Source organism: Ambystoma mexicanum, chromosome 3q (assembly GCF_040938575.1).
Source record: "Ambystoma mexicanum isolate Mex_15411 chromosome 3q, UKY_AmexF1_1, whole genome shotgun sequence".
Lineage (NCBI taxonomy): Eukaryota > Metazoa > Chordata > Amphibia > Caudata > Ambystomatidae > Ambystoma > Ambystoma mexicanum.
Window position 1 is genome coordinate 718,860,995 of NC_090926.1, and position 26,471 is coordinate 718,887,465.

Sequence of the window (26,471 nt, forward strand, 5' to 3'; positions counted from 1 at the left end):
CTGCTCGTTCCCGGTGTCATATCCACCTCCACTATGTTTTCATTGTTTGGGGCCCGACAGCCACTGGGACTCATGTGCGGCCTTCAGTGCTCTCGGTCACAGGGCATTGAAGAATAATTTGTCGCAGCGGAGGGAAATCTCCCACACTTCTCCTCTGCCCCACCTTAAGGACTTAGTCTCCAGGACCTCACGTCAAGATAAGGTAGGCCCTCTGTTCAACACGGCTCCACAGCGCAGAGACTCCTTCTCCAGGGTTTCCAGGGATCAGGGTGCCTCGCATTCAGGTTCTGGCAGGCCTGCGGCCTCTAAGGCGACCGGCTCCCATGCAGAGGTGCCCGGGGGCTCTTCCGGGCAGTCTGGGGACAGACCTGAGGCCTTCCAGGCTGCCGGCTCCCAAGCTGAGGGGCTCAGGGGCCCTACCAGGCTGTCCTCGGAAGGACTACCAGGCTCGTCGTCGTCTTCTACCCCAGGGAGTAAGGGATAGTAGAGGGCCACCTCCAAGAGTCGTTTCTCGGCTCGATCCAACACGGATACTGAGACAGATGCCGAGGGCGTCTAGCCTACTGGAGCTCACTCTGAAGCCATGAGTCAGAGCGTTATGACTACCAGCCATCCGGCCACATCGCCTACCAGAGCGATCCCTGAGATTGATGTCCAAGCTTTGGGTGCAAGACCCGAGCTGTATTGTGTTGTGTCTGAAGCCCATCGTGGCAAAGCCTGCGAGGCAGGTGGCCATCTTGGATCCAGCTCAGGTCCCGCCAGTGCTTTTGCCCATCGAGTGGGCTTTGCAGGATGACTCAAGCCCCCTTACCTCTGAAAGCGACAGTGGACCCTTCGGTGTAGGGTTTTGGACCCCTCAGGGGTACATCTACCCATCACAGCCGTACAGCTACACGCACCAGGCGCCTCTGTGCTTTGGCCAGGATAAGAGGCCCATCGTCTAGGAGGTCAGGGCCCCTAGGTGCCCGGCAGCTAGTGAGGACCACTTCTTTTAAAGCTTTCTTCTCATGCGTTCCACTCAGATGAAGGGGATCCTAAAGGACATTGTGAAGGTCATCCCCCCCCAGACGGTGCAGCCCTGGCCCCATCCCCTGGGTATTCCTCCCGTTCCTCCAGCGCTCCTGGTGCCGGTTCAGGCCCTACCAGTCATACTGACCCCTCGACCTCCTCCTGTACCGCTGCCTCCCCTCAATGGCCATTGAACTTGTCTACGGCTCCGAATCTGGGAGTGGGGGGGGGTGGCCTTCGGCACCTGTGTCCCATGGCCCAGATTCCCTGCGGCCTGTGAAAAAGCGGGGCAGAGGGGAAATGATGACAAGGAAGACCAGGACGATAAACCCTCGATGTCCGTTGCGGCTTTTCATGACCGCTTTCAGGGCCTGGCGGAGTTCCTGTGGGAAGGGGGACCCTCTTCCAGAGGAAGCCCCCCCATGAGTCAGGTGGCAATATGTCAGCGGGAGACCCCTTCACTGAACCAGAGCCTACCCGGAGCAATTGAAGTGTTTATGCTGGAACTGTTCAGAAAATGCACTCCAATAAAGAAGATTGCACCCACATTGGAGCTCAGTACAGTCCAATCAAATCTAATGGGACACATCTTCAAACCGATGGACAGGGGCAAAGTGGAATCAAATCTGGCTATTATTAACGTTTATTGGAACCCGCAGAGAACAAGCAACGTGGAATTTTGTGACACCATCGCGGAAACCATAGACACATTTTCAATTGAAATGGCTACGGACCACATTATAATCTGTGGTGATTTGAATGCTAGAGTCGATAAATTGTCTTCCATCACCTATCCTTGCCCCTCTGCTGTGCGAGGCGCGCTGTGGTCCAACTTTATGGATATTAGAAACTTCCACAACGTAGCATCAGCTCGAGGCCAGCTCCCACGGATTCCAACCTGGGAACGAGCGGAAACATCAGCAACGTTGGATCACATTTTCATCTCATTCTCCCTTCTCTCTCTTGTAGAATCCTTCGAGGTCTACAGAACTAAAGCCAGTGACCACAGCTTGCTGACAATGACTCTCGAGATAGTAAGTACCCCCAAAGAAATCTATGCATTTGAGGTGGAGTTAGCACGGAAGTCGCCGCAAATTCATCTCACAGCGACAAACATCAAGGAAATCGCCAAGAAATTCGATGAAGTCAGCAAAAGTTCTACGGACTCATCAAACAGACCAAACTACATTCCTTTTTTTCTGCCACACAGGAAACAACAAGGAAACCGTATCCAATCAAAAGGAAACGGTGTACATGAGTATGATATTCAACTGGTTACGAAACAAAGACAAATGCGTAAACTGAAGCGCTTAGCCAGAGTTTCCAATAACAACGAGCAAAAAGATATCGCCAAAGCGGCCATTAAATCTTACAGATCATGGCTGATCCATCACAAAGCAACAATGTACCAAAAGCATTTGCTCTGCGTCGTTAAGACCTTAGCGTGAAAAAATCCAAGAGAATTCTGGGCTTTGATCAAAAACAAAAATAACGAGATAATCAATTGTCTAATGTTGTATCAGATCTGACTTGGATAACTTTCTTTTCAACTCAATTTGCACCTTTACCGCAAACCTCTAGTAACTACACATGTTGTACACCATCGACGTGGGTAGATCTGGCTGATCAAGAAGAGATCTTGGCGACAATCTTCAAACTAAAAACGTCTAGGGCTCCGGGACCCGATGGTTTAACCAACGTAGACTTAAAACAACATCCTGAGGAATGGTCCGCCCTAATAACAAAAAATTTCAAACAATGTAAGACCACTAAGCAAATTCCTAAAACATGGACTGACGCGGTAATAGTACCCATTTTTAAAAAGGGTAACAGAGATAACCCGGCAAACTACCGTCCTATTGCCCTTCTTGACATCATGGGCAAGATTTTTGCAACCCTTCTCCTAACCAGATTCCACAGATGGGCAAGATCTGCGCCGTGCTTGGATCAATTTCAAACAGGCTTTGTTAAGAATGCAAGCACCAGTATCAACATCATGATTCTTAACATCATAAAAGAAAATGTAAGTAATGGTGCACCAACAGTATACATAGCATTCATAGACTTGACGCAAGCTTTTGATAAAATCAGCCGACAAAAGCTGTGGGCGAAACTAGTCAACTGGAATTGTCCTGCGGAAATATTAGGCCCAGTGATTGCATTGCATACGGACACTAAACTCTCCGTCTAAACCAGCAAGGGATGTTATCGGATCGATTCTCATCGGAACGTGGTGTGAAGCAGGGATGCCCGCTCGCCCCGGCCTTGTTCATTGCCTTTATGGGAGATTTCCAGCATACACAACCAGCGGTAAGAGCCTTTCCGCCCAAAGTGGGTAATACCCCAATATCTAGATTGTTATACGCAGACGATCTGATCCTCATGGATCAAACTCAAATAGGCCTCCAGCGCCAACTAACCAACTTGACCAAGTACATTGATGAAAACGATCTGGAGATAAACATTGCTAAATCGAAAATCTTGATTATGGGCAAAAGTCGATTAACAACCACAGACCAGGGTCGCTGGTATTTGAACAACATAAAAGTAGAAACCGTATCTAGTATGAAATATCTGGGTATTATGATCGACTCAAAAAGATCGGAAGGTGCAGCTCATCTAGCACTGTGGGCAAAAATCAAAACCTTGACAAACTAAACTAGTAGACCGGAAATATGGAAAATTCTCCCTACAATTCAATTTTACAAACAAAAGGTAGTGCCATCGATAATCTACGGCATGGACGCGGCCTTGAATATTGACAACACCATATGGGGAGCGAAGCTGCAAGGTTACCTGTGGAAAGCGGTGGAAGGCCTGCCCAAATCCTCGTCAATATCAGCTGTTAGACGTGAATTGGACCTACTGTCGTTAAAAGCATCAGTCGACCAAAGTCAGATGAGACTACTTCAGAAAATTATTCTACCAGACACTCTACTGATGAAACTGATCCAGGTAGAATTCAATCTAGGTCGCTGTTATGCACTGAACAACTGGGAACAAACATTTACAAAAAAGCTATCAGACCTGGCCTGTTCGCCTGAGGATCTCATCTTGAACCCAAACAGAATTAAGATAAAAATAGCCCAAGAAGATTGGATTCAAACTGGCGGGAAAACAACAGCAAATAAGTTACTTGCCCATTTACCCGCAATAACAAATAAACTGAATCAACCTATGAATTACTGTATAAAATTTCCCAACAAAAAACTGCAGAAAACATTTATGAAAATAAGATTGAATCAAATGCCAACTCAGGAAATCATATCTATTTGTACGAAAGCAGAATCACGAACTTGTAGACTCTGTTCAGAACCAGAAACGGTAGAAACTTTGACCTATCTGTTACCCCTGATGCATGGCGTATTGCTTCAAGAGGAAGGAACATGGTGGTGCCGCTTGATTGCAGGAAGACAAAACCAAATGGTCAACGGCGGCTGTAAAGATTTTAGAAGCTGCACTGAGACCAAATCAGAAACTGCCAATCAATCAAGTTTGACTAAATGTATCTTGATGCTTCTGTTAATCCGGATCTCACCTGTTTTTCCTACTTTCTGGTTTTGTTTTTGTCTTCCCTTACCCATTCTCTTTACACTCTGTCTTTTATGTGAAACAACGTCTTGTAAAAATCAAATTGTTTTTTGATTATAAACAAGTAAATAAAAAAATGGGACACATCTTCAAACCAATGGACAAGGCTGATTTCACATTTGTCTTTTGGAGAACAGCCTTCCCTTTGGTCATCCCGGAGAAGAGCTGTGAAAATCTAGGCCCTCATGGTCCACAAGTCTTTCCGTACTCACTTGAAATTCAGGTCTGATGTCTTTCTATCTAAGCCAACAATGTTTTTCTACCAAACGTCTTTGACAAATTTACTTAATATGTCAAAATGTCATTGCACTTATTGGACATTGTAAGAGCTTTAAATTAATGTGTTGACCGCAATGAATGGATGCACCGTTCCTCGCAGCTTTTTGTTGCCTTTGATCCCAATGGCACTAGCAAGGGAATCTCTAAAGCTGAAATAGCCAATAAGAAGATTGCAATACCTCTTCCAAAAAGGGTGTGTGCCTATTCTACGAGTCCATAGCCGACACAACAATGCTGCTCCTCAGCTGTATTTACAGATCGTTGGCATGGAAGATGACACATAGTTTCACCAAGCATTATTACATGAGTCGGTCATCTAGAATCGACAAGTGATCCTTGTTAAAAATGTGCCTTATTCTTCCCTTCCCTTATATTGTACGGTCGAAATATGCGTGAACTGCTTTGTAATCTATTCAACACCATGTGAATCTATGAAATCCAGTGCCAGAGAATAAATGGTTACTTCACTCGAACTACAGTTCTCCAGAATTGGCATTTCTTGGGTTTACATGTTATCTGCCTGCTCACCCCAGTGAGCCTCATCACTTGTTCACACAAGTGAATTGCCAGAATCTGAAGATAGACTGGGAGGGTAGAAATTTGGGCCACCCACATCACTGCTCAAGAGGGAAAAGGCCTGAAAAGAGGTTCCAGGGGGTGGGGGGGTGTATCATTCATGTGAATGCATGTTTTGCTTGCATGTTTAAAATTACTTTGTTGATGTACCAAGGATAGCCAGCTCCGATGACGGGGACTATTCAACAGCACGTGAATCTATGAAAGATACCAATGGTTGGAAAACTGTAGTTTTATGAGTTATGTTATCTGTTCAGATTAAATGTCAGTGTGTAATAAGTGTTATTAGCAATCCACAATAAAGTATAAAAAATAACTGTAGTTACAGCTAAAAGTTTCTTCACACATGGAAAGAGATCATCCAGGATTCTTTGACCCTTCATGTGGGTTTGTCATTCCATTCCTGCAAGTCCTTTAGCCATATAGATCATGAAACCTGTACACAAAGAGTAATTGGGGCAGTGGTTCTTATTCCATTTTTTCATGATGTAAAAAATATATTTTATTCTGGATGTGTGCCATAAATCGAAAGGATGCATATTTTCAATTTGGTTTTTTGTCCCCTTCAACAGGCAATTCCTATAACCGGACAGGACTTTTAACTTCAGTCTGAGGTCTGCCCCTAAAGCTTTTACCTCAGACAAGATGATGTTCTCAGTGCTAGCTCATCTTTGAGTTCAAGGAATTCACCTACTTGTGTGATTGGCTTCTGAAAGCATGTGGAGATCTTGCAAAGTATCAACATAAATATACTTTACACTAATCATTCCCAAACCTTGCTTTATCTAAATAGTGGGATGTACATCAGTCTTATCATACTTTTCCCCCCAACTGTATTGATTTATCGTAGAGACAATAGGAGCCTTTTGAGTTGAGCAGATGAAGTCCCTTGGTGAATGTACTCTACAATCAAAAGGCATTTGAATGGATTACTTCTTTTATATCGTCCAGTTAACATGGTAGTTTGAACCTGCATTTGTTACATGACTGTTGCCATGGGGATATGGCATGCTTTTACAGCATTTATGCCACAGTAAGGTCAACTCGCATGACAAAGTAGTGGGAGAGAACCTTTCAGGCTGTAAGCAAAACATATATAAACACCAGTGCACCCAAAGATCAGCACCAAAGACCCCACAATCCCGAATTGCCTTGTTCTTACAGTAGGGATAAGTGGATGTACCTGATGACACTTCCGAGTTTCGGGTGGCTTTCAGTATACAGGTTTTCTGCTGAAGATGCAGCCCTAAGGCTGCTGCCTGATAATTCATTGGGCCCGGTCAGCAAACCTTTTATGCTTCCTAGTGTGTTTTTGGGGCTGGAATTCTCTTAGTGTCTGGGCTGTACTGGGAATAATCAACATCTAGATCACCCCCTTCCAACAGCTAGAAATGCCTAGTTAGCTTTAACTGGGGCAGAGGCGGAGAGACCAGGTAGCTTCAGGATTACAGCTCGATTTACAACATGCTCTTTGTACAGAATTGCACAGTCTCCAGGTCCATAGTCTTAGACAGTCTTGGGCCCAAAGTGGAACAAGTGCCCCAAAATGGAATCCTAGACAAGAGAAATGGTCACCTGGGCAGCCCGTAGACATCAAAACCTTTTTATTAACAGTTGGCATTAGTGGTGTGATAAAAATGCAAATTTTCAACCTGAAAAAATAGAAACATTTTAAGAATTCATTTTGGAAAAATGTTCAATTTCTTTCTTAGTTACAAAGCTTGTAGGCTGCGCTAAATCATCAGTGTAGTATTCTCAGAGTGCCTAGTGATGTGTTGTGCCCTGCCAAGGGATTCAGAACAGTAGTCAGCAGTGAAATGGAACAGTGACAGGAGGGGAGGATGAAAAAAGGAGTTAACAAATAGAGGACAAACAGGACAAAATAAATTAGTAGGTAAAATGGAAAGGATCATTGTTAGGGAGATGTTTGTACCTCCATCTAATGATGACTGCAACCATCCAAACAAGGGGTGAGGGAGTCAACCCAACTTAAAAGGTAAACAAAACCTCTCTATAGTGGGTAGCCATGGCAGAGCTATCGGGATTAACTCAAGTCAGGGGAAAAAGGCTGACACTGAAAATTAGTCCACACATTTAACCAAAGAAATCACACCATACCGGTATACCAAAATACAAATGTATCTTTTATATAAAAAAAAATCTTTTAGTTAAATATTTCTGGAAGGCAACACATACTAAAAATATTTACTGCAACACCCAGATGCTAACACAGTTGCAATATTCCTAAACCTCTAGGGCATAGTATAAATACAATGCATGCCTAGTAGAGAATGCAGGACTTGTCGTTAGGAGGAGAATGGGGGTTGTTTGTGTGTGTTTTTATTTATTTTGTGGGGGGGGGGTTTGGCCAGACAAACTACTGCCAGTTTGAATGGTGCACATCCTTATCGTTGGTGGTCTTGCACTTGTTTCCAGCTCTGATTTTGTATAAGAAAAGGACCTCTGCAGCCATTTCTTTGGATTATTGTTGCATCCAAAAATCCCTCAAAGAAGCACAGCCTGCTGAAGAACCGGATACTACTCCTGGAGTGGCCCATCCCTTCCTGTGCCCAACCCAGTGAAGCTCTGTACCTGATCTCTGAAGGCCTTGAGCACTGCTTTAGCCCTTGGACTAGTGGGACTAACTCGTCTCAGCACCTTCTCTTGAATCCTCCCCTTTGGAAGTGTCCCTAGGCTGCTCGGTGGGCTGACCAGCCCTCTTGTTGGCTACCTATCCAGATGCATCACCGTTGTGCGTGCAACCCTGGAACTTTGCTGGCCGTCAGCATGTGCCACAAGTTGCCTTCTCCCCGAATGTCAGCATCGCAGCATCAAGGGATCCTGTCCTGGAGCAGCTTCAGTGACCGCTACTGGAAGGAAGACTGTCGTCACCTTTGTGGGGAGACTGTTGCTGGAACTTGTCTTTCTCCAAACTGTGGGGTGTCCCGAGAAGGTCTACATCAGTGCTACTTGTATTTCTTCATCACCAGAGGTTACAACCCTTAACTGCACCCTACCAGAAGAATCCTCAAATGGGCAACTCCTGAGCATCATTTACCAGAACCAACGGCTGAGGATCGAGCTCCCAGCATCCCCCAGACAATCCACAATGACATCTGGGGAAAATCGGAGTGTACCTGTCCACTCTGCCCTCCATAGGATAACATTGGGAATATGTCCCTTTGTCACCTGCATGTCATTCCACTCACCAAACCTGGTTAGAGTAACCTGAAATATAAGAACACATTTACTTAGCTTAGTAAAATTGTTGATACATTCTTTGAACTATCACCAACACAAGTCAATTGCAATTTACCTGCTTTGGCGGGTCAGGAGGAGGGCACAGACTCGGTAAAGACATTTTAACTGTGAGGTTTATTTAAAGTAAAATAATGCCTGTCTTTCCCTATGATTATGGGGTGTTCGCTACGTATTTTAATAACTAAGGTGATAGCCGGTGTAAATGTCCAAATAAGGTCCGCCCATTGTCCAAATCTAACCTATCTGACCTTGCCACTAATATAACAAACTACGTCCAGGAGAATGACTCTTCTCCTGGCTACTGGGTTCTTTACAGGGAGTGCGTTTTGAGTCTTCTGTTCCACTCAGTAGACCAAATGCAAATAGTCTTTTTGTATCTTTTTAGTTAAGCTCTGCAGCTCCCTTAGGGGATTGGTAGTTACCCTTTTCTCTTTCTCTTTATTATCTCAATTCGATTCAAGTATGTTCTCCTCTCGTATACTTTGAATACTCAATTTCCATTCAGTCACCCATAGTGCTGTCTCTTGTATGAGGTTTATCTTCTTGCTGTCGGAAAACTTTATTCCCAAAGTGTCTTTTCTTTTTTACGTTCTCCTTTGTTACCTTTTCTTCCTTCCCACTTTGTAGTATTTGTGTTTCTTTCTATTTCGTTAATATAGTCCTGATTTCTTACTTCATTTCTAATTCCCTTCACCCCAATACTGGGATGAGTTTTGTTTGCTTTACATCGAGTCCCTCTTGCCCTTCAGCTATTCCTAGTTTCGGGAGGATAGCTAAGCGGCAACGTGCTCGCCTTGGAAGCAAGCCGACACAGTGCAACACAGGTTCGATCCCCGGGCCCGCGCTTAGAAACCTCTGGGTATTAACTGCGTTATAAATAACCAATCATATCATAAAATAACCAATCCTCTCCTGTTCCCTGTAGTACATTCGGTGTTCAGGGCCAATGTTGCTAGTACCTGGTGCACTTTGGATTCTCGTTGTCTGCTTCGTAGCTCGACTGCTTACTTTCCACAGCGTCTTCAGTGCTTCGCTCTTGTCTTCTAAAGGTCACTGGTACCATCACTCAGGTCGGGAGTGGTTTCCTCCCACTGATGTCTGTGTTGTTGTATGGGCAGACTGCCCACCATGATTGCTTTGTGGTCATGCCACCACCAAACTCTCTTCCACCGAACTTGGATTTCCCTTGCTCTGACACGCCGGTCTCCCAGCGTTATTCACTCTGCGTCTGAGCTGCTCTGGCCAACGTGGGCTCTGCGTTCTAAGACCGCCCAGCCGGCCTCTGTTCTTATGTACAGGGGTCTTCTCCTGGTTCTCTCTTCGTTCGGCTCTCTCTCAGCTCTCTGCCCTCTCTTGCTGGTTCTCTGGCACACCCTCCCTTATCAGCTTCCTCGGCACAGTCCATTGGAGAGTCTGATTTAAAGGAATATCCTTAGTTTCTTGTTGTTGATATTGGTTCACTTGGTCTTCATGAAACTGATATTACTCTGGTTTATTATACAAGTCTTTATAAGCCATCACATAGAGGTCCTCGGGGAGTTTCTCAGGGGAACAGGGGTCCTTGCCCCAATGTGGGAGTATCTCCTGGTGAGGTCCTACGTGCCTCGACCCCTAGGGTGGGTGTTATGAAGCAGGCTCTCCTCTGTAGCCTCAAAGGGGGTGCACTCCTTAAGGGAGAAGTGACAATTTCCCTCCATTCATCACACTGCAGAGACTAACTTCATGGGAGAAACATTGCGACACAAGGCCCCATTCTTATTAAGGTTTGACTGCTTAAGTTAGGGATCAACTTGCAAATTGGTTCCATCATTGCCTGCTTTTAGTCTACTTACCCGATTGCTGAATAAGTGACTTTTAACACATGTATGAACCTATGGTGAATGCATGTATTTTTATCATGGAGTAATATGTGATAATATTACCGGGTTCATTTTTCAGTGTGTCCAAAGGCCTATATTAAATGTGTTTTATGCTTACTGTTTGAATTATTATGTGCCATACTATGTGGACTCATTGAGGGCTTCTGTCCCCATTCACTCTCCTGGGAATAAGCCTTGACTGCTCTCCATTGCTACCTTGATTGGGTTGTAGCTAACCTCGGAGTCTCCCGTTCACTATAACTAGGGTGGCCTCCTAAAATCTGTCCACCAGGTCAGATTCTATGAATCCATCTTAATAGTGCGCAGTGGAATTGCTTCTTCGTAGTAAGGTGCATAGTCAAGTGTGGCTACAATGTATCTTAACCAACTCTTTGGTGGTTAGCATGGGCCGAGGATGACAATGACAGTTCTCTCAAGTGGAACTTCACAGTCGGGGGTTTTAATGGCCCCCTTCGGAAGTATCCTTTTCACTGTTCTTTTGGCATTGAAGGTCTGAAAGGATTTTCGTGCCATACTGTATATACTTGGCATGTAGAAGTGATGACAAATGTGGTCTTGGACCCTGGCTACACTTATGCCTCGGTGGGATGAGAATGGGCTGGAGCCATCACTGACTAATGGGAGTGTTCTGGAACCGACAACTGCCAGTGAGTTTGCCCGTCATCTTTGAGATCTTGTTTCCACCCTAAAGGGAAATCGTTACTTCTTGGTGAAGAAGACCTTTTCTCCATGCAGTCTCCACAACCTGTTTCTCCATTGCCACGTGGGTGTGCTCTTTTCAAAAGCGGGTCCTAAAGGAGGAGGTTCTTTTGCGAAGTCCAGTAGATCTTGCTCTTAAACGATCGTGTTGGGGCCCATGTACTTGTTAGAAACATTGGTTAGTGACCGTTGATTGGCACGCACCTTTGCCACACTTGTAGAACCAACACTTTGGGAGTCCTTGTTAGGGAGAATTCTCTGTTAACGCTAATTTCCCAAACCTAGTGAGTCCCCCAGCAGCTTTGTTGGATTTTTGTGGTTTATTTTTTTCTCCTGCTAAGAGTGAGACTCTTTTTCTCCCACTCTTAGACATGATTTGAGATATCCTTTGACTTTTTAATGTGTTTTATGGGCCATGGGGTCTTTTTACTCCATAGGGTTTCATGTGGTTTTTGTAAGTGTTACACAGCACCCTCAGTGCAGTAACACAGGGGTGTCATGGTGACACCCCACCATAGACTCCATACCCTGGGACTGACTACTATCTCCCAGGGCATGTAAAGTCACCATTGACTTTACTAGTCTTAAATTTGGAACAGAACCAGTACAAACCATCATATTGTGGAAGTACTGGTAGGGGTAATTAGATTGCCCCTGGGTCTGTTTTTCGAGGGGGCACTGTGCAGTCCCCCCTCATCGAGTTTCTGGCTGGTGGCAGTGGTTACCACGCGAAATATTCCACCGGAATAATTTCTATGGGATTTTCCCATTCATTTTAAACGCACCCCTTTTTGGTGCAATGTTAAAGATACCGCCGGGTTATTTATTTAATATTTATTCCCCAGTTGGGTCTTTTTGCCAGAACTCTGTTTTAAAATGGCGTTTGTGTTCGCCTCTGTAACTCCAACCCAAGTCGAGCCCTTTGTTCCACTTTTTGGCGGGCTTCTACACAGAAGCCTCAAAAAGTGGTGCCACTCTGTCTGGGTCTACAGGATGTGTAGGAGGGGGTTTTAGTTACCCTGGACTGAGTTGCCTCGGCAACTCAAGTCGCACTCTTCTGTGATTGACCCAGTGGTGAGCTGCCCGGCTCACCACTTGGCATGTTTGAGTGACAGCTAGGACTGAAGAATGGGGGTTTTCTGCATAAAAGCAGGGCTTTGGGGACTGGAACTTCAGACGTTGCCACAGGACCTAAAGAATCCAAGGAGGGAGAAGCTGAGCCGACCTGCAACGAGGACACCACCGGTGGAGCCCTGCTGAACCGTCTCACTACTTTTCCCGACAGAGAAGATCTTCATTCCGAGGAGTCTTCTTCCTTTGACTGGTGGGGATAACCAGTTTACCCGCCTTTTCACCTTCCCGGATCATCTCGTGGCCGCCTTGCCTGTGCCAAGCACCCCGGCAACCGGGATACCACGATTTACCACTACCACGAATAAAAGGGTAGTACCTTTTAACCGGAGAACTCTGCAGCTGGTTTCTTCCCTGGCAGTGCAACGACCTTCAGCTTTCCTCCACGTCGAGATCTTCTCTTCCTCTGGACGACGACGTGACTTGCACCCGCTGCCAGGTACAACTGCCCCCGCTGGAGGATCCTCTCCATTTTAAAGGTACTGTGTCCGCCTAGCCTCCCTTGCAACGGTCTGTACGAGGTGTCTATTAAATCCTCGACTTACTACCTGGGCTGACCCTAGGCTGGCTAACTGAACTTTTCTGAGCAGAACTAATTCCTTTTTGAACTCCCTGCAAGACTTTTCCGAGCCTCCTAAACTGTGTGATCTTGGGCACATTGGTGCTCTGCTCTCTCTAAGAGGGAGCCTGGCCTCTGAACTTTTTGCTCACAAGTAGACTGACTTTCCTGCCTTGCTGGGTGCTTCTAAAGTATTAGTGTTGTGTGCTTTTCTAATTTCTGCCTTTTCCCTCCCTTCTTTGATAACTTATTGGAGTGCCATCTTCAGTTAATCGCACACCTCTGTCTGAAAATAAGTGGTGTTAACTAAGACGTGTCTAATAAGGAATAAGGGATGTATATATATTAATAGTGACTGTGTTTTGAACTTGCTTACAATAATAGTGCTGGAGTGTTTCTATAAGTGTGTCTTTAAATAAATAATTATATACTTTGATACCAAATCTCTGGTCAGTGTTTGCTTGTGCTACTGTATTTTGGTACCTATCTTGTATACGCTATATACTGTCTAACTCTTCTCGAGAGAAGTCTGAATGCTCAGCCACAGCTACCAGGTAAATCTGGGTGGTACAGACTGCTACCAATTGGGTTTACTGCCAACACCTGTAGTCTTAAGCCTTTTGCAGTGGTCCCTAAGGGAACTGCACAGGTTTCTGCCTAACAGTCCTCTTTCTCATGATTTCAGACCCTCTACCGCTTTCAAGGTGGGGTATCGGATCTGTTCACAGATCAGTTGTTACTCCATTACCACATTAAGGGAAGATCTCCAAAGATCAACAACCTAGATTTCCAATAGTCATTAGTAGTCTTCATCCACTATGCCTGCCCCCACATAAGTGACATTTTGATAATGCTAGGGCCGATCTGGGCATGATACTCCCATAGTATACTTTAGGTATCATGACCTATATGTTTGTCGGAATCCACAGGACCATGACAGGATAGAATATTCACAGGCAATGTAAAGGTCCAATGATGCTGTTCTTTCTGAACCTTTGCCAGGAGTTGGGCTTGTAGCTTCAGTTTGGTAAATTCACTGGAAGTATGGGAAACATTGAGTTGGAAACAGTACGCGTTCTGAGAGTTATATTTAACAGATTATTTTTACATAATATAACATGTAACCATTACAATGGGTGCAAGCACTCTTAAGGTGGGCCCTGCTAGTTTCCTAAAATTAATGATGTTATTTTAAAAGGTGTATTCATGTGAGAGGTTTGAAAACACATAATTCATACACTGGGTCAGTGTGTACAGAGTAGAGTTAAGTCGTTTTAGTGATTCCACTGCAGCAGCTAGCGATTCCTGGCTCGTATACAATTTGCTGCTACACAAATGTACTCTAAGGTTTAACTGATGCAGTCTCCAAAGTGACCTCGTTATGCCTGAAGCGTCACAATGGTTTCCTGACTTCCATACAGTGTGGCAAATGAAATAAACGTTACTCACTTTTGGACGGTGCAGGGTCCGCTTTTATCTCTGCTTTTCTCATGCACTGTAATGGGCACCAAACATGTGAGCTTAGACGCCCAAGATTTCCGTTGTGCGAGACCTGTGCCCTTCACGCATTAGGGATCCTGAACAACAGTGTCTGGCAGCTGTTGGTGAGAAATGGTGCTTGAGGGGGTGGGGGGGGGGGGGGGGGGGGTCTTCTAAATTTGTTGATGGACCTGGGCTGAAAGTTATCCATAGTGAGTCATGAATCCAATATCGATATTAATACCACTGTCTTTTAGGTTAAGCATCTTGAGCTCCCACGTTCCTACTGTGTGTTGAATTTGAGAGACCACCTTTTGAAACCATCACTGATAGATCCTGCAATCAATGCCTCTCTTATGTGAAGTGTCGATCCATTGTTGTTTGTTTTGTGATTTGTGATCTATCTATGTATGTTCATCCTTTCATACAGCTCTTTGCAGTTCTCGCCTACTACAATTTTCTGGAATACCTTTTTGCATTGGATGAGGTATACAACATTGGATGATCTGCAGTTGTATGTCCCTTTTATCTGTATTGTTCAGTTCTGCAGGGTTATAGCAGATCTGGTGCAGATGTGTTGGCACTTTTTGCATCTACTGTTGTTGCGAGGGTACGTTCTAGCTGCTCCTGGTACTTTATGTAGTGGAAATGTACTCCTAATCCAAGACTGTTTGTTTTCTTGGTTGCTTGTATGCAATTAGGGGAGCTTCTTCGAAGATGTATCTTAGTTCATCATCCCTGCTGAAAATTGGTTGTAGGTCCTTAATTGTATTCAGTTGGTTAGTGCCTGGTTGTTGGTGACAACCAAGGTATCCGTCCTGTCTCTCTTGTGTCTTGTGTAGCAGGTTGTCTCAGAGTATTTTCAAAGCATGGTCAAATTACCTGTCAATGTGTCTAGCCGAGTGAGCTTTTTGCAAGAGGAATGTTGGAGTTGGCTGACCCTAGTTTTCCTGTTGGAGCATACGCATTGGTATCGCATGACCTGGTGGTAGATAATGGACCGTTTTGTGTGGCTTGGGTAGAAACTTGCTCTGTGCAGGTATTTATTCCTGTCAATGGGTTTCTTGTATACAGCTGTTTCTAGATGGCCGTCTCTGCCAACTTTGTGTATGCTGTTCTTGGAGTCTTCCATGGTGAACTTAATGCATCGGTGGAAGCCATTTAGTGATTCATGGAATTGTTTGAGAGTCTTCACCTTCCGTCCAAATTAAGATGTCAACAAAGAAGAGCCGGTATGTTAGTGGTTTCAGTTATGTTGTAAGAACTCCTGTTCGAGATGCACAACAATTGTTGTGCGTGAGTATACATCTCATAAAATCTGTGATGGCTGTGATAGGGCTGTTGGTAACATCCATTGTGGCCAGGAGTGCATCCGATGGTACATAGTCAATTTCTTGAATCTTTCTGAGGAAGTGTTGTCCTATATAACACTCTCTGTGTCCGTCACCAGAGGCTTTAGGGTGGATTCAATATATCCAGGTGTGGGTTCAATTGATTTATTTACTCCAGAGATTATCAGGTGGCCTAGATTTCCTGGCGTGTGGATCCTTGGGAGGAAATAAAAGATCCCAGGAGTTGGATTGTTCGGTATCAGATGTTGGAGGTGTTAAAACCTCTCACGTCAGTACACCTTTTAGAATGACACCAGTAATTTTTGGAAACTAGCAGGGCCCGCCTTAACTACTTGCACCAAACTTAATGGTCACATGTGAAAAGAATCATTTTTGTTCTCCTTTTTATTTTTTTGTTAAATGCAACCCCTTATTTCCCCTAGTTCAAGGGGTTTTATGGCCTTTTAGATAAGAAATCAATTCCAGGCCCACATTACATTCATTCTGTTCCTCCAGCAAATGAAATGTTCTTTTTTTTTCTTTGAGAATTATCTGTTCTGTGGCTTTCCTTTACAAACCATTTCACTCTGCAACATCTTATTTTGTTCCATCTCTGCACAGATATCTCATTTAGTCCAATAAAAGGTATCAAAATGTGCAACTTGTGTATACTTTAAAAACATGTATTTCCTCATTCTTTGGCCCTTCATCAGAACACCAGTGTAAACTGTTCAGATTCCTTTATATTGTGGAAGATTTCCATTTGGTGTTTTTATGTAAAATATGGATGTCTCAGCAGACATTCACAATTTATTGCTGTCTGTGTGCAGGTGCTCTGCTGGAAAAGAAGGTGGAACTGGACAAACGTGCAATGGGAATAAATGATTATAATGGGATGGTCAACAAAGCCCTCGTCTGCCGCCCACCACCTATCTCCAAAGAGTCTTCCATGGACCGCCCCACCTTCCTAGACAAGGTAGGTCCACAGCGGGTGTGTTTATAATGTGAACACATTGTGTTCTAATGCATAAGATTTCCAGTGCAGATTATTTGGAGGCTGTGACCTTTGATGAGGTCTCATGTTATATGCTGGGTAATGGGATTGGGAACACTATGGGGCTGGGTGCCAATCTGTGCTTCATTATGCAGGTCCAAAAGGATGTAAACTGTGAATTCCCCAGGCTCCACAGTTCATCACCACCATGTACAACCCCACCTGCCAGCAGAATAATAGTAAACCCCCGGGGTTGAACATTAAAAGACCCTGAGGGGGTTTGAGAACCCAGACAAGAAGACAGCAGGGTAAAAGAGAGGGGCAATATCGCTCAGTAGGGGCAGGTCCCAAGAGAAAAGCCACATAATTGTCCCCTTGAACTCCCCACTGACCGCAAGATAAATGCCTCCACTCATTGCACCCCTAGCAGATGGAACATGTTATGGACATCTGCTGCTGTAAATAACCCCTGGCTCAAGCCTGTGGGATATTTGTAGCTTTCCTAAAGCTGTATTGATAATCATGTTCTCCAGCGTGGTGTCTGGCATGGGTTCACATGCTCATGAATATTCCCTGTCAGGCCGGGAATCCTCGGTAAAAGAAAGAACGGTTTCACTTTCACTTACAAACTGTATTTCTCCTCTAAACCAATCACTGTACTCTGGGTCATACTGCCCCCAGCCAATGACTGCCCTCTCCCTAATCCCCTCCTCTGGCGGCCATCTTCAGATTTTTACCACACGTTCAAGTGTTGGGAGTCCTCTTGTTTTGCTCTGTGAGCTATTCTGTTTTTTTCCATAAAAAGTCCTATTTTTGTCAAACCGAGCCTGTGTGCTCTTTATCTCCATCGGCCGACAAGCAGATATCTGTTTTTTTGGTGAATTTCAGGGCCCCTCAAGGGCAAGAATCGTCAAAGTTTCATTGAAGATTCCAGAAGGCCATCGAGCATACTCCGCACCATGTTGGAAGAGAAGAAAGAGAGAAGCTCCCTTTTTAAGCTCTGCTGCGGACTGCAGAATGTGTGTGTAGAGAACAAACAACTTCAGTGCCTCTACTGTCTCCATCTGGACCACAGGGGAGCGATGAAGGATTGTTACAGTAGACTGGCAGCCTGGCTCAGCTCCAAGGCCTCTACCCCGTGCAGCAAGCAGAGGCATGCGTCACCCAGGACCCGCTGGTATTAAGAGTGGGCTTCTAACTCTCTTGAGGGCGCTCCATCCGTGGGGGGCCCAAGACACGTCCAAACCCTATGAGTCTGTTCCGTCGGGGTCGCCACGCAAGCAGGTCCCACGAAGGGCAGGGCGCGTTCATCTTCACCATCTGTCTCCATCTCCATCTCCAGTAATCGCTCAAGCTCCTCCTCGAAGAGGAAATCTGATAACCCGGTGGGAAAACCCTAAAAAGACAAAGGCACAAGAAAAGGCGACCAACCTACTCCAAAAGGCCCAGAAGTTGTCTTCAATGGTCGTGCTGGTGGCGGGCGCCCTCTCAAAGGCCAAAGGGTTGACCCAGTCAAGATAGCCCCGAGGTGCCCAGAGTATCCATACCCCTGAGATGGGAGGCCTCGGCTGGTCCTATGGAGAGGACACCAGAAAAGAGGATACCATCCCTAAGCCCGAACCCGACCCCGCAGGATGCAAAAAAGCAGAGGGGGAAGGGAAGGCCTGAGGACAAACCATTCTCCAGGGCACAGATATTTCTTCCTTTAACAAGGAGGACCAGGTGCCTTACGATCCAGGAGGACGTGGGAGACGGCGGAAACGCTAACGGCGACGACGGCAGAAATTCTGACGACGGCATGGGTGTAACGCTCACCTGATTCCCGCAGAGGCGCCGGTCTTGACTGGGTGAATGCCGTATCTTCAAAGGTGATGTACAACACACGGTTGGCTCTTTGGGCTGGACCTCTGTGCACTGTATGTCTGACTCGAAGAGTAAGATGTCTGCAGATAGAAAATATGGGATTAATGAACTGGGGTTATTGGGTGCCTCTCTCCTCTTCCCTTTCTCTTCTCCTGTAGAACCCCAAAGGTTAACACCCTCACCTTAGGTAAGTGAACGCCGAGCTCTCCATCTGCCTCGGGGCAGGGTGCCGTAACCAGTTTCTTCACTGGATAAAGGTGCAGGCCTCTTGACCTCAGAGGACTGCTGTCCGTCGTTAACTGCACGAACGGTAAGTTCTGGGCACTTCAAATGTCTTAAAAGTCTTTTGTAATGATATCTCTTGTTTTGCAGGGTTCCGGCGATGGCGGATGGCGGGCTGATGAGAGTTGAGGATCGAACCCGCGTGAGGAATAGAAGCGCCTGGAAGCACGTAAGTAAGCGCTTGTAGCCTGCTTCACGATGCGCACTAACTGTCCCCTTTTATCTTGCAGGCACAAGTTCGGAGCTTTAGAGAAGCTGAAGGGTGCTGGAATACCCACTGGATTCGGCGTGGGAAGGAGTAATGGCACGTGAGTAATAAAGTTGCCCAATGTCTTTAAACGCACCTTCTTTTGTCTTTCAGATGCGGGATGCAGCGCCGAAGGCCTCCGGAGCGTGCGAAGAGCTGGTAAGCTTTTGTCTTTCAGATGCCGGAATGCAGTGCGAAGACCTCCGGAGCATGCGAAGAGTAGGTAAGCCTTTGTCTTTCAGATGCCGGAATGCAGCGCGAGGCGTTGGTGACAGCCGATGAACCAGGTAAGAGATGCGCTGCCACTGAAGACCGTAGTGCTAACCTGTTCTTTCTTTGTCTTTACAGGTGCTGCTAAAGACTGGATTCCAGGATGGTAAGCCTTTGTTCCCTTAGGCCCAGGATCAGAAGCAGAAGACACGATGAGCGTTCTGCTGCAGAGAATGCAGAATAACGCAAAGCAAGATTCATCCATCGGGTGTGGTTTAAATAGCCTCCTGTAGTGCTTAGGTGTCTCCTTCCACAGCCACGCCTAAGAAAAGAGTTCCTGCTTTCCAGAAGAGTTCCAGTGTTCTGAACCTAGGGAGTGGCTCCTGCCCCACCCAACAGGAAAAGTAGTCCCAAACAGAAGAGGATCAGGGGTTCAACTGGCAGGTAAGTAAGCAGCATGGTCTGCTGCAGGTAAGTCCACCCAAGCATTATGAGCCCGGCGCTTCCAGCGCTGGGACTGGGCATCTTTATGAGCCTGGTGCCACTGGCGCCAGGACAGGGTCCAAAAGGTCCCAATTGGGACTGGCTGGCACTCGGAACCGGGGTTATGGGTCTGCTTCCAAGGGAGTCGGGCAAGTCCTGATCTTTTGGAAGCAGAGATCATGACAATGGGACCCAGTAGAGATGTTTTACTGGACATCCTTTCGACTCGACACACCCTGGTGTCGGAGATTCAGAAGAGGATGCCGACTACACTGGCCCCAGCTTTGGCCCCGCATCAAACTCCGGTGAAAAAGAGGAAGCAGCACCCTACGCCGCCTCATCAACCTCCACACAAGTGCTGCGTGCCTTCCACCCCGAGGAATTGGACACGGCGACTACGGACGATGACTACAACGGCACCAGCCAAAGGCTTCTCCCACGGACGAGGTGGGGTCGTTCCATGCTAGGTCGGCAGGGCATCCGAACACTTCCAACTGACGCCAGAAGAGACCAAGAAGGAAGGTTTCCTCCATCCACGGCGCAAGGCCAAGAGGAAGACCATCATGGCAGTGCCTCTCCTGGGCAACGTTTGGGATGATGGCCTACCTTAATTCGGCCACAGCCAAGGGGGATAGGCTGGAAAAAAAGTACTGGGTCCCAGAGTCCGCTCCCAGGTGCCTACAATCGCAGCCTTCACCGGACTCTGTGGTTTCGGCGCAAGCGAGGAAGAAGTAGTCTAACCCTTCGTCTTCATCCTCCATCCCTCTGGATAGCGAGGGGAAGTAGTTAGATGCCTTGGGAAGAAAGCTGATCTACTCTGCGGCATCAACAGTCAAGGCAGCCAGGTACAACCGGGAACTGTGGTATCAGATGGCCCTGATTCTGGAGTTCCTGCCCAACGACAAGCGGGTCGAGGCGATCTCCATCCTCCAAGAGGGGGAGGATTCCGACAGATGAGGGAACAGTGTCTTCGTTCGTCGTGGCTGGCTGAAAGCCACCAACCAGGAGGTCCAGACGATGGTGCTGGACATCCCCTTCGACGGGGACAACCTCTTTGGCAAGGCCGTCGACAAGTCGTTGGAAGCCATTAAGACGAACACGGAGACGGCCCCTGCCCTGGGAACTCTTCAGCAACACTGCTGTTCCTTTCGTGCCTCCGGCGCGAAGACCGGCAGATCGTTGAAAGGTTTCAGCTGAGGCTCATCGTCGTACCGTCAACCCTCGCGGTATACGACCCAGGAGGCCTACGGATGCCTTGCCAAAGCTTTCGGTGGAGGTGGCCAATGTCATTGTCGCCCCTAAGGCGGCACGCAGGCCCTGAAGCAGGACTAAACCGGCCAGGACGTCGGGCCCCTACCCATGTACCCCGGTGGGAGGCCAGCTGGCGGGCTTTGTCAGCGAGTGGAAGAAGATCTCCACTGACTGATGGGTGCTGGACGTTCTGCCCACGGACACTCTAGAGTTCCAGCAAAAGTGTCCACGGATGCAAAGGGGCGATAGAGCTGGTTCCAAAGCGACTCTGAGGCTCCAGAGTCTACTCAAGATGCGTCTTGGTAAGGAAGAAGACCAGGGCTGGAGGCCCTATCCTAGACCTGCGCCGTCTCAATAAATACCTTAAGTCCCAAAAATTCAGGATGTTCCCGGTGCAACACGTGCTCAGCCAACTGGAGGAAGGAGACTTCTTGACTTCGCTGGATCTAGAGGTCGCATACTTCCACGTCCCCATTCACGAGAAGCATTGGAGGTTCCTGCGCTTCGTGGTACAGGGAAGACACTCCCCTTCGGACTGAAGTCCGCGCCCAGGCTGTTTACCAGGTGCCTTGCACCAGTGGCGGCCCATCTGCGTCTCCAAGGAATACACGGCGACCCATACCTAGACGACTGGCTCATTATTGCAAAGACAAGGGAGACGGGCGTAGACCACACTGAGGCGACCGTCCGGCTGCAGACTGATCTGGGGTTCTCCAACTATCCAAAGTCCTGCTTGATGCCAACGCAGAGCGGGCTGTTCCTGGGGGCCAGGCTCAACACGGTTTCCTGCCTGGTGGCTTCCTCAGAAGAGCGGATAGCAACCCTGCTGGGCAAGGTGCAACGGCTATTGGCACTGAAGACCGCCGCAGTGCGGACCATCAAGTCGCTGCTCGGCATGATGTCGATGTGCATCTAGCTGATTCGGCTCTGCAGATTGCAGATGCTACCCCTTCAGGAGTTCTTGGATGCTTGCTGGATCAAAGTGTCCAGAAGCTTTGCAGACAAGATTGTTCTCGACAAGGAGTTCTGTCAAGCGACAAGGTGGTGGGGCATGCATTCCAACATTGCCAGGGGCACAGGATTTCATAGACCCCTGTACCAGGAAACGGTCACCAAGGGTGCTTCCCTGGAGAGCTGGGGAACCCACACCGGACGTCTCAATGCCAGAGGCCTGTGCTGCCGGAGGAGATGGATCTCCATACCAATATCCTGGAGCTGCGGGCAGTGTTTTGGGCCCTCTAGTCGTTCCTTCCGTCCCTCAAGGGCAACTTGGTGAGGATCTTCACGGACAACACCACCACGATGTTCTACATCAGGAAGCAGGGGGGCACCTGATCCCCAGCGCTCTCCAGAGAGGCGCAGGACTTGTAGCACTGGGCCATTGCCCAAGAGATGTTCCTCATCCCCTTTCACCTGACGGGAGTCGAGAACACAATCGTCGACTCCCTCAGCAGGGAGCTGCGCTCCTGCCAAGAATGGGGAAATTCAACAGAACCAGGTGGACTGCTTCTTGCTCAAGTGGGGCAGACCTCAGAACGATCTGTTTGTGACAGCGACTAACTCCAAATGCCAGAAATCTGCCAGCAGGTTCCACCAGCCGAGGAGCATGGGGGATGCATTCTCCTTCCTGTGGGAAGGCCTGTTCCTATACGTTTTCCTTCCATTGCCTCTCCTGCCACGAGCCATCAGTCAACTCAAAAGATGCTGATGCAGGATGATCCTCGTCGCCCCGGCATGGCCGAGGCAGATTTGGTATCCGGACCTTCTCAGCCTGTCGACGTCACCACAGGTCAAGCTGCCAGTGGTTGCGGATCTGTTCACCAGAGAAGGAGGCGCAATCCTGTATCACAAACCAGGATTGCTGAACCTGAGGGCTTGGTACCTGCAGCCCTACAGTTCGGAGGGTACGAATTGCTGGCGGACTGCATGGAGGTCCTTGCCAAGGCCAGAGAGTCATCGACTCTTAAGTTCTACCGGCACAAGTGGAAGCGTTTCGCTACTTAGTGCTGGGTGCAGAAGATCAACCCTCTAAGGGTCATGGCCCCACAGATCCTTCCATACTTGTTGCGCTTGTCCATGGCGGCGCTTGTGCCCGCCTCTATCAAGGTGCATCTGGCGGCTGTCTCCCACTACACCAAGTCTCCAGGATGTTCTTCTCTGTGGTCCCACTGTCTCGTCAAGGAGTTCCTTTAAAGGACTGTTTCGATAGTTCCCACAAGTGAAGGCTCCTGCAACGGCGTGGGAACTCAATGTGGTACAAACGTAAGGACATGCCAACACTTATCGTGTGGCAGGTGCAGGCACAAGCCGCTGAGCCTTAATGCTCACAGCAACAGTTGCAGCATGACCTCACCTCTGGAGCACTGAGTTCCTGAACCAGTCAGTGGAGATAACAACTAAAGACTGTAATCTAAAATGGTAGATAGTAGTCATGAGGTCTTGCTCAACGGGACCATGTGTAACTGTGGTACCAAACTAAACTCATCCAAAGGAGCAAATTGTATTTCGATGAACCAATCCACAGGCTCAGCCGAAAAGGTGGAAACCGGTGTCAACACATCAATTATGGCCCCGGGGGCATGCCTGCATAAGTGTATTAACTACTGAATGCCACAGACGGTATGGCAGTTTATGGATGGTGGTGCAGTGTGAGAAAAGTAGCATAACAGTGCAGCAAGAAGATGCCAAAGCAGTGCAGGGTGGTGAGGAAGTGAGCAAGAGGAGGGATGGAGCAGTGCTGGTGGAGCAGAGGGAAAATAGGAAGAGAGCGAGCATGGAGGCGCTTGGAAAGATCAAGAGGTGGTGGAGCAGAGCATGGAGAGTTAGCTGGAGGAGAGAGTGTGGCAGAGGTTGGGAAAGATCAGGTGTTGATGAGTCAAGGGAAGGAACTGCCAGTTTATCTGTTGCCTCTTTTCAGTAGAAGTCTAATGTCTGGATAATGGGTAGAGATTCACCAAAGGAACCACACTAGGAAGAGCAAGGACCAGTGGAGATTACGCACTATGAACCTTCAGGTCGTGTTGTCTGTGCTTAGTTACTCGTCCTCACATTTCCCACTGTAAAAATACCATAACTTCGTTGTATATGGAATATTGGTGTTTTCACTCGATCTCTGATATTTCATGCTCTTATCTAGATCTCTGTGGGAAAACAATGAGGAACGAAGTTATGCCCACTTTTTTGATATCGTCAGTGGAATTTGTTCTGACGGTTCTTTAGATTCCTCCTACTTCTGCAAAAGCTATGCTGAGACTGTGGCTCTGAGATTCACACAGCCAATTGGTCATAAAAGGAAGGGGTCCAGCACAGTAGAGGATGCACTTCTTTTATTGGACTGTTGCTGCCTGGTCAACCGGGTATAGTGGAGAAAATGACCAATCAAAGGGCAATCTACTGATCAGAAAATTGAAGGGGTTAACATTGGAAGCTGCAGTTGGGCAAGAAGGGGGTTAGTGAGAGGGGAGAAATGCAACAGTGAGAACAATTTGAGAATCAGATAGGATTGACAAATAAGAGTTGAGAGAAGGTGTGAGAATGGGGGGCATGGAGTCAGTGACAAATGAAGGCTAGAGTGAGGTAGAACTAAAAACAGGTGTTTTGCAGAAATGAGAGGTGTTACCAGTTGGAGAAATTAAGAGTTGGAAAGGGTCAGATAAAGTGGAGAGTGTGGGAGAAATGTTGGCAGCGGTGCACAGTATAAAATAACATAACATAATGGAAAGGATGTAGCAACTAAGAGGTGCTGAAGAAGGTAGGAGGAAAGGTGCAGGATTGAGAAGTTGAAAAACTAGGCTCAAGGGTTGGAGTATTAGGAAGTCTGAAGACGGTGGTAGAAGTGACCGGTCTAAAAAGGGGTGTGAAGGAGAAAAACCGTAGGGTGTGGGACATGGGAAAGCTATAGAGGTTATGAGACGGGAGAGCATACAATGGCGGGATAAGTGAGATCAGATGAGGGTTATCCAGTAAAAGTCTGGTAAACCAGGCCCCCAGGTCAGAATAAATTCAAAAATACTAAGTTAACCCTTGTATTGGTATATTTTTCTGGTAACCCTTTCACTTTGTCTAAACTATGCTTTTTCTTCCTTATTAGTATGATTCCTCTGTGCTTACTTTGCAAAATAATAAGTTCTAGGGTTCATAAGTTTTCTAGTATGCCTGTTCCACATTGAGGCATGAGTTTGCCACCCTTGGCTACAACTGTCCTACTGCTTCACACAGGGTCAATATATTTGTGTTGTAGCTTGCACCAATTATCACTCCAATTATTTTTCTCTAAGTGCAGAAATGGCTGGCACGTGTTGTGTGCAACTGACACTTTATGGGCATGCATAGTTAGTAAGCCATCATTCTGAAGAGATTTTGGGAGGGAATATCCCCTTCTCCAACCACTGTAAAAAGGTGCACCTCGAAGCACTTTTTCCAAAGAAATGGGCACAAAAATAACATTTTATGTGCGATTAATAAATGGAGCCTATCAACCAGCCCACGTTTTCAAGATCTGCCATAGTAACAAGCAAAATTACTCCTATGCATAGAAAAATATGTATGCACTAAAAGCTTTCTATGATCAGTCTAACAATAGATTTAGTTGTGGCTTTTCATTTGTCTACACTGCTCACAGACCACCCCAAATGTGCTTTATGCCATTGGGGGAAAAAAGCACACTAATCTCACATTGGCTAACCCCACGGTGGGGAATCACTGCCTTCCTACCTTGTGGGTAATCAACAATATATGCACAAAAGGAAGGTGATCTAGTGTGTCTCTCAAAATCTTCTATACAACTATGCCAGTGTGTGATCTATATATCCACGTTGGGGTTATCCATTGTACTGAGATACTGTGGTTTCTTATTGTATGATTTTTCTATACATATGTATTTATGACTTGATTACATTATGAGAATTTGTAATAAAATGTAATATATTTTTGTATGCTTATAAATTGTGTCTTGGGGGGAGGGGGCGCAGTATTTGTTTTGGGGCCACTCCAGGTCTTTCTGTATAGAAGATTTTATGATACACACTTGATCACCTTCCTTTTGTGTATATATTGGGGGACAAAAGGATTCATGTGTATTACAAAAAACAAATCTCGAATATTCTAACTGATGTATCATGTCCATTTTTTGCCAGCCACATTATTTGCACGATGGAACTTGAAAATATTCCCACCAAAACATGGGGAGTAAAAATAAACCCAACAAAAAATTGAAAACAAAGGAGCTTATTTTCGAACTTACGAACAGCAGAGCAATGGCATAGAAAGGGACCCTAATAATATTACTGCAAAAGCAAAATCTTAAAGTAACTTAAAGGGGAAAGAGCACCTTGTAATAAGAATAACA

The 26,471-nt window shown here is 46.6% G+C and overlaps 1 protein-coding gene across 11 annotated transcripts in view; it reads left to right on the forward strand.

The window, feature by feature from the left end:
• Positions 1 to 26,471, forward strand: part of TNRC6C (trinucleotide repeat containing adaptor 6C) — a 1,467,646-nt gene that overhangs the window by 673,272 nt on the left and 767,903 nt on the right. For all 11 annotated transcript variants that reach the window (XM_069654647.1, XM_069654638.1, XM_069654641.1 and 8 more), the window contains one exon: positions 16,625 to 16,770. In XM_069654647.1, the coding sequence (XP_069510748.1) occupies positions 16,625 to 16,770 (146 nt within the window). The remainder of the gene's footprint in view (positions 1 to 16,624; positions 16,771 to 26,471) is intronic.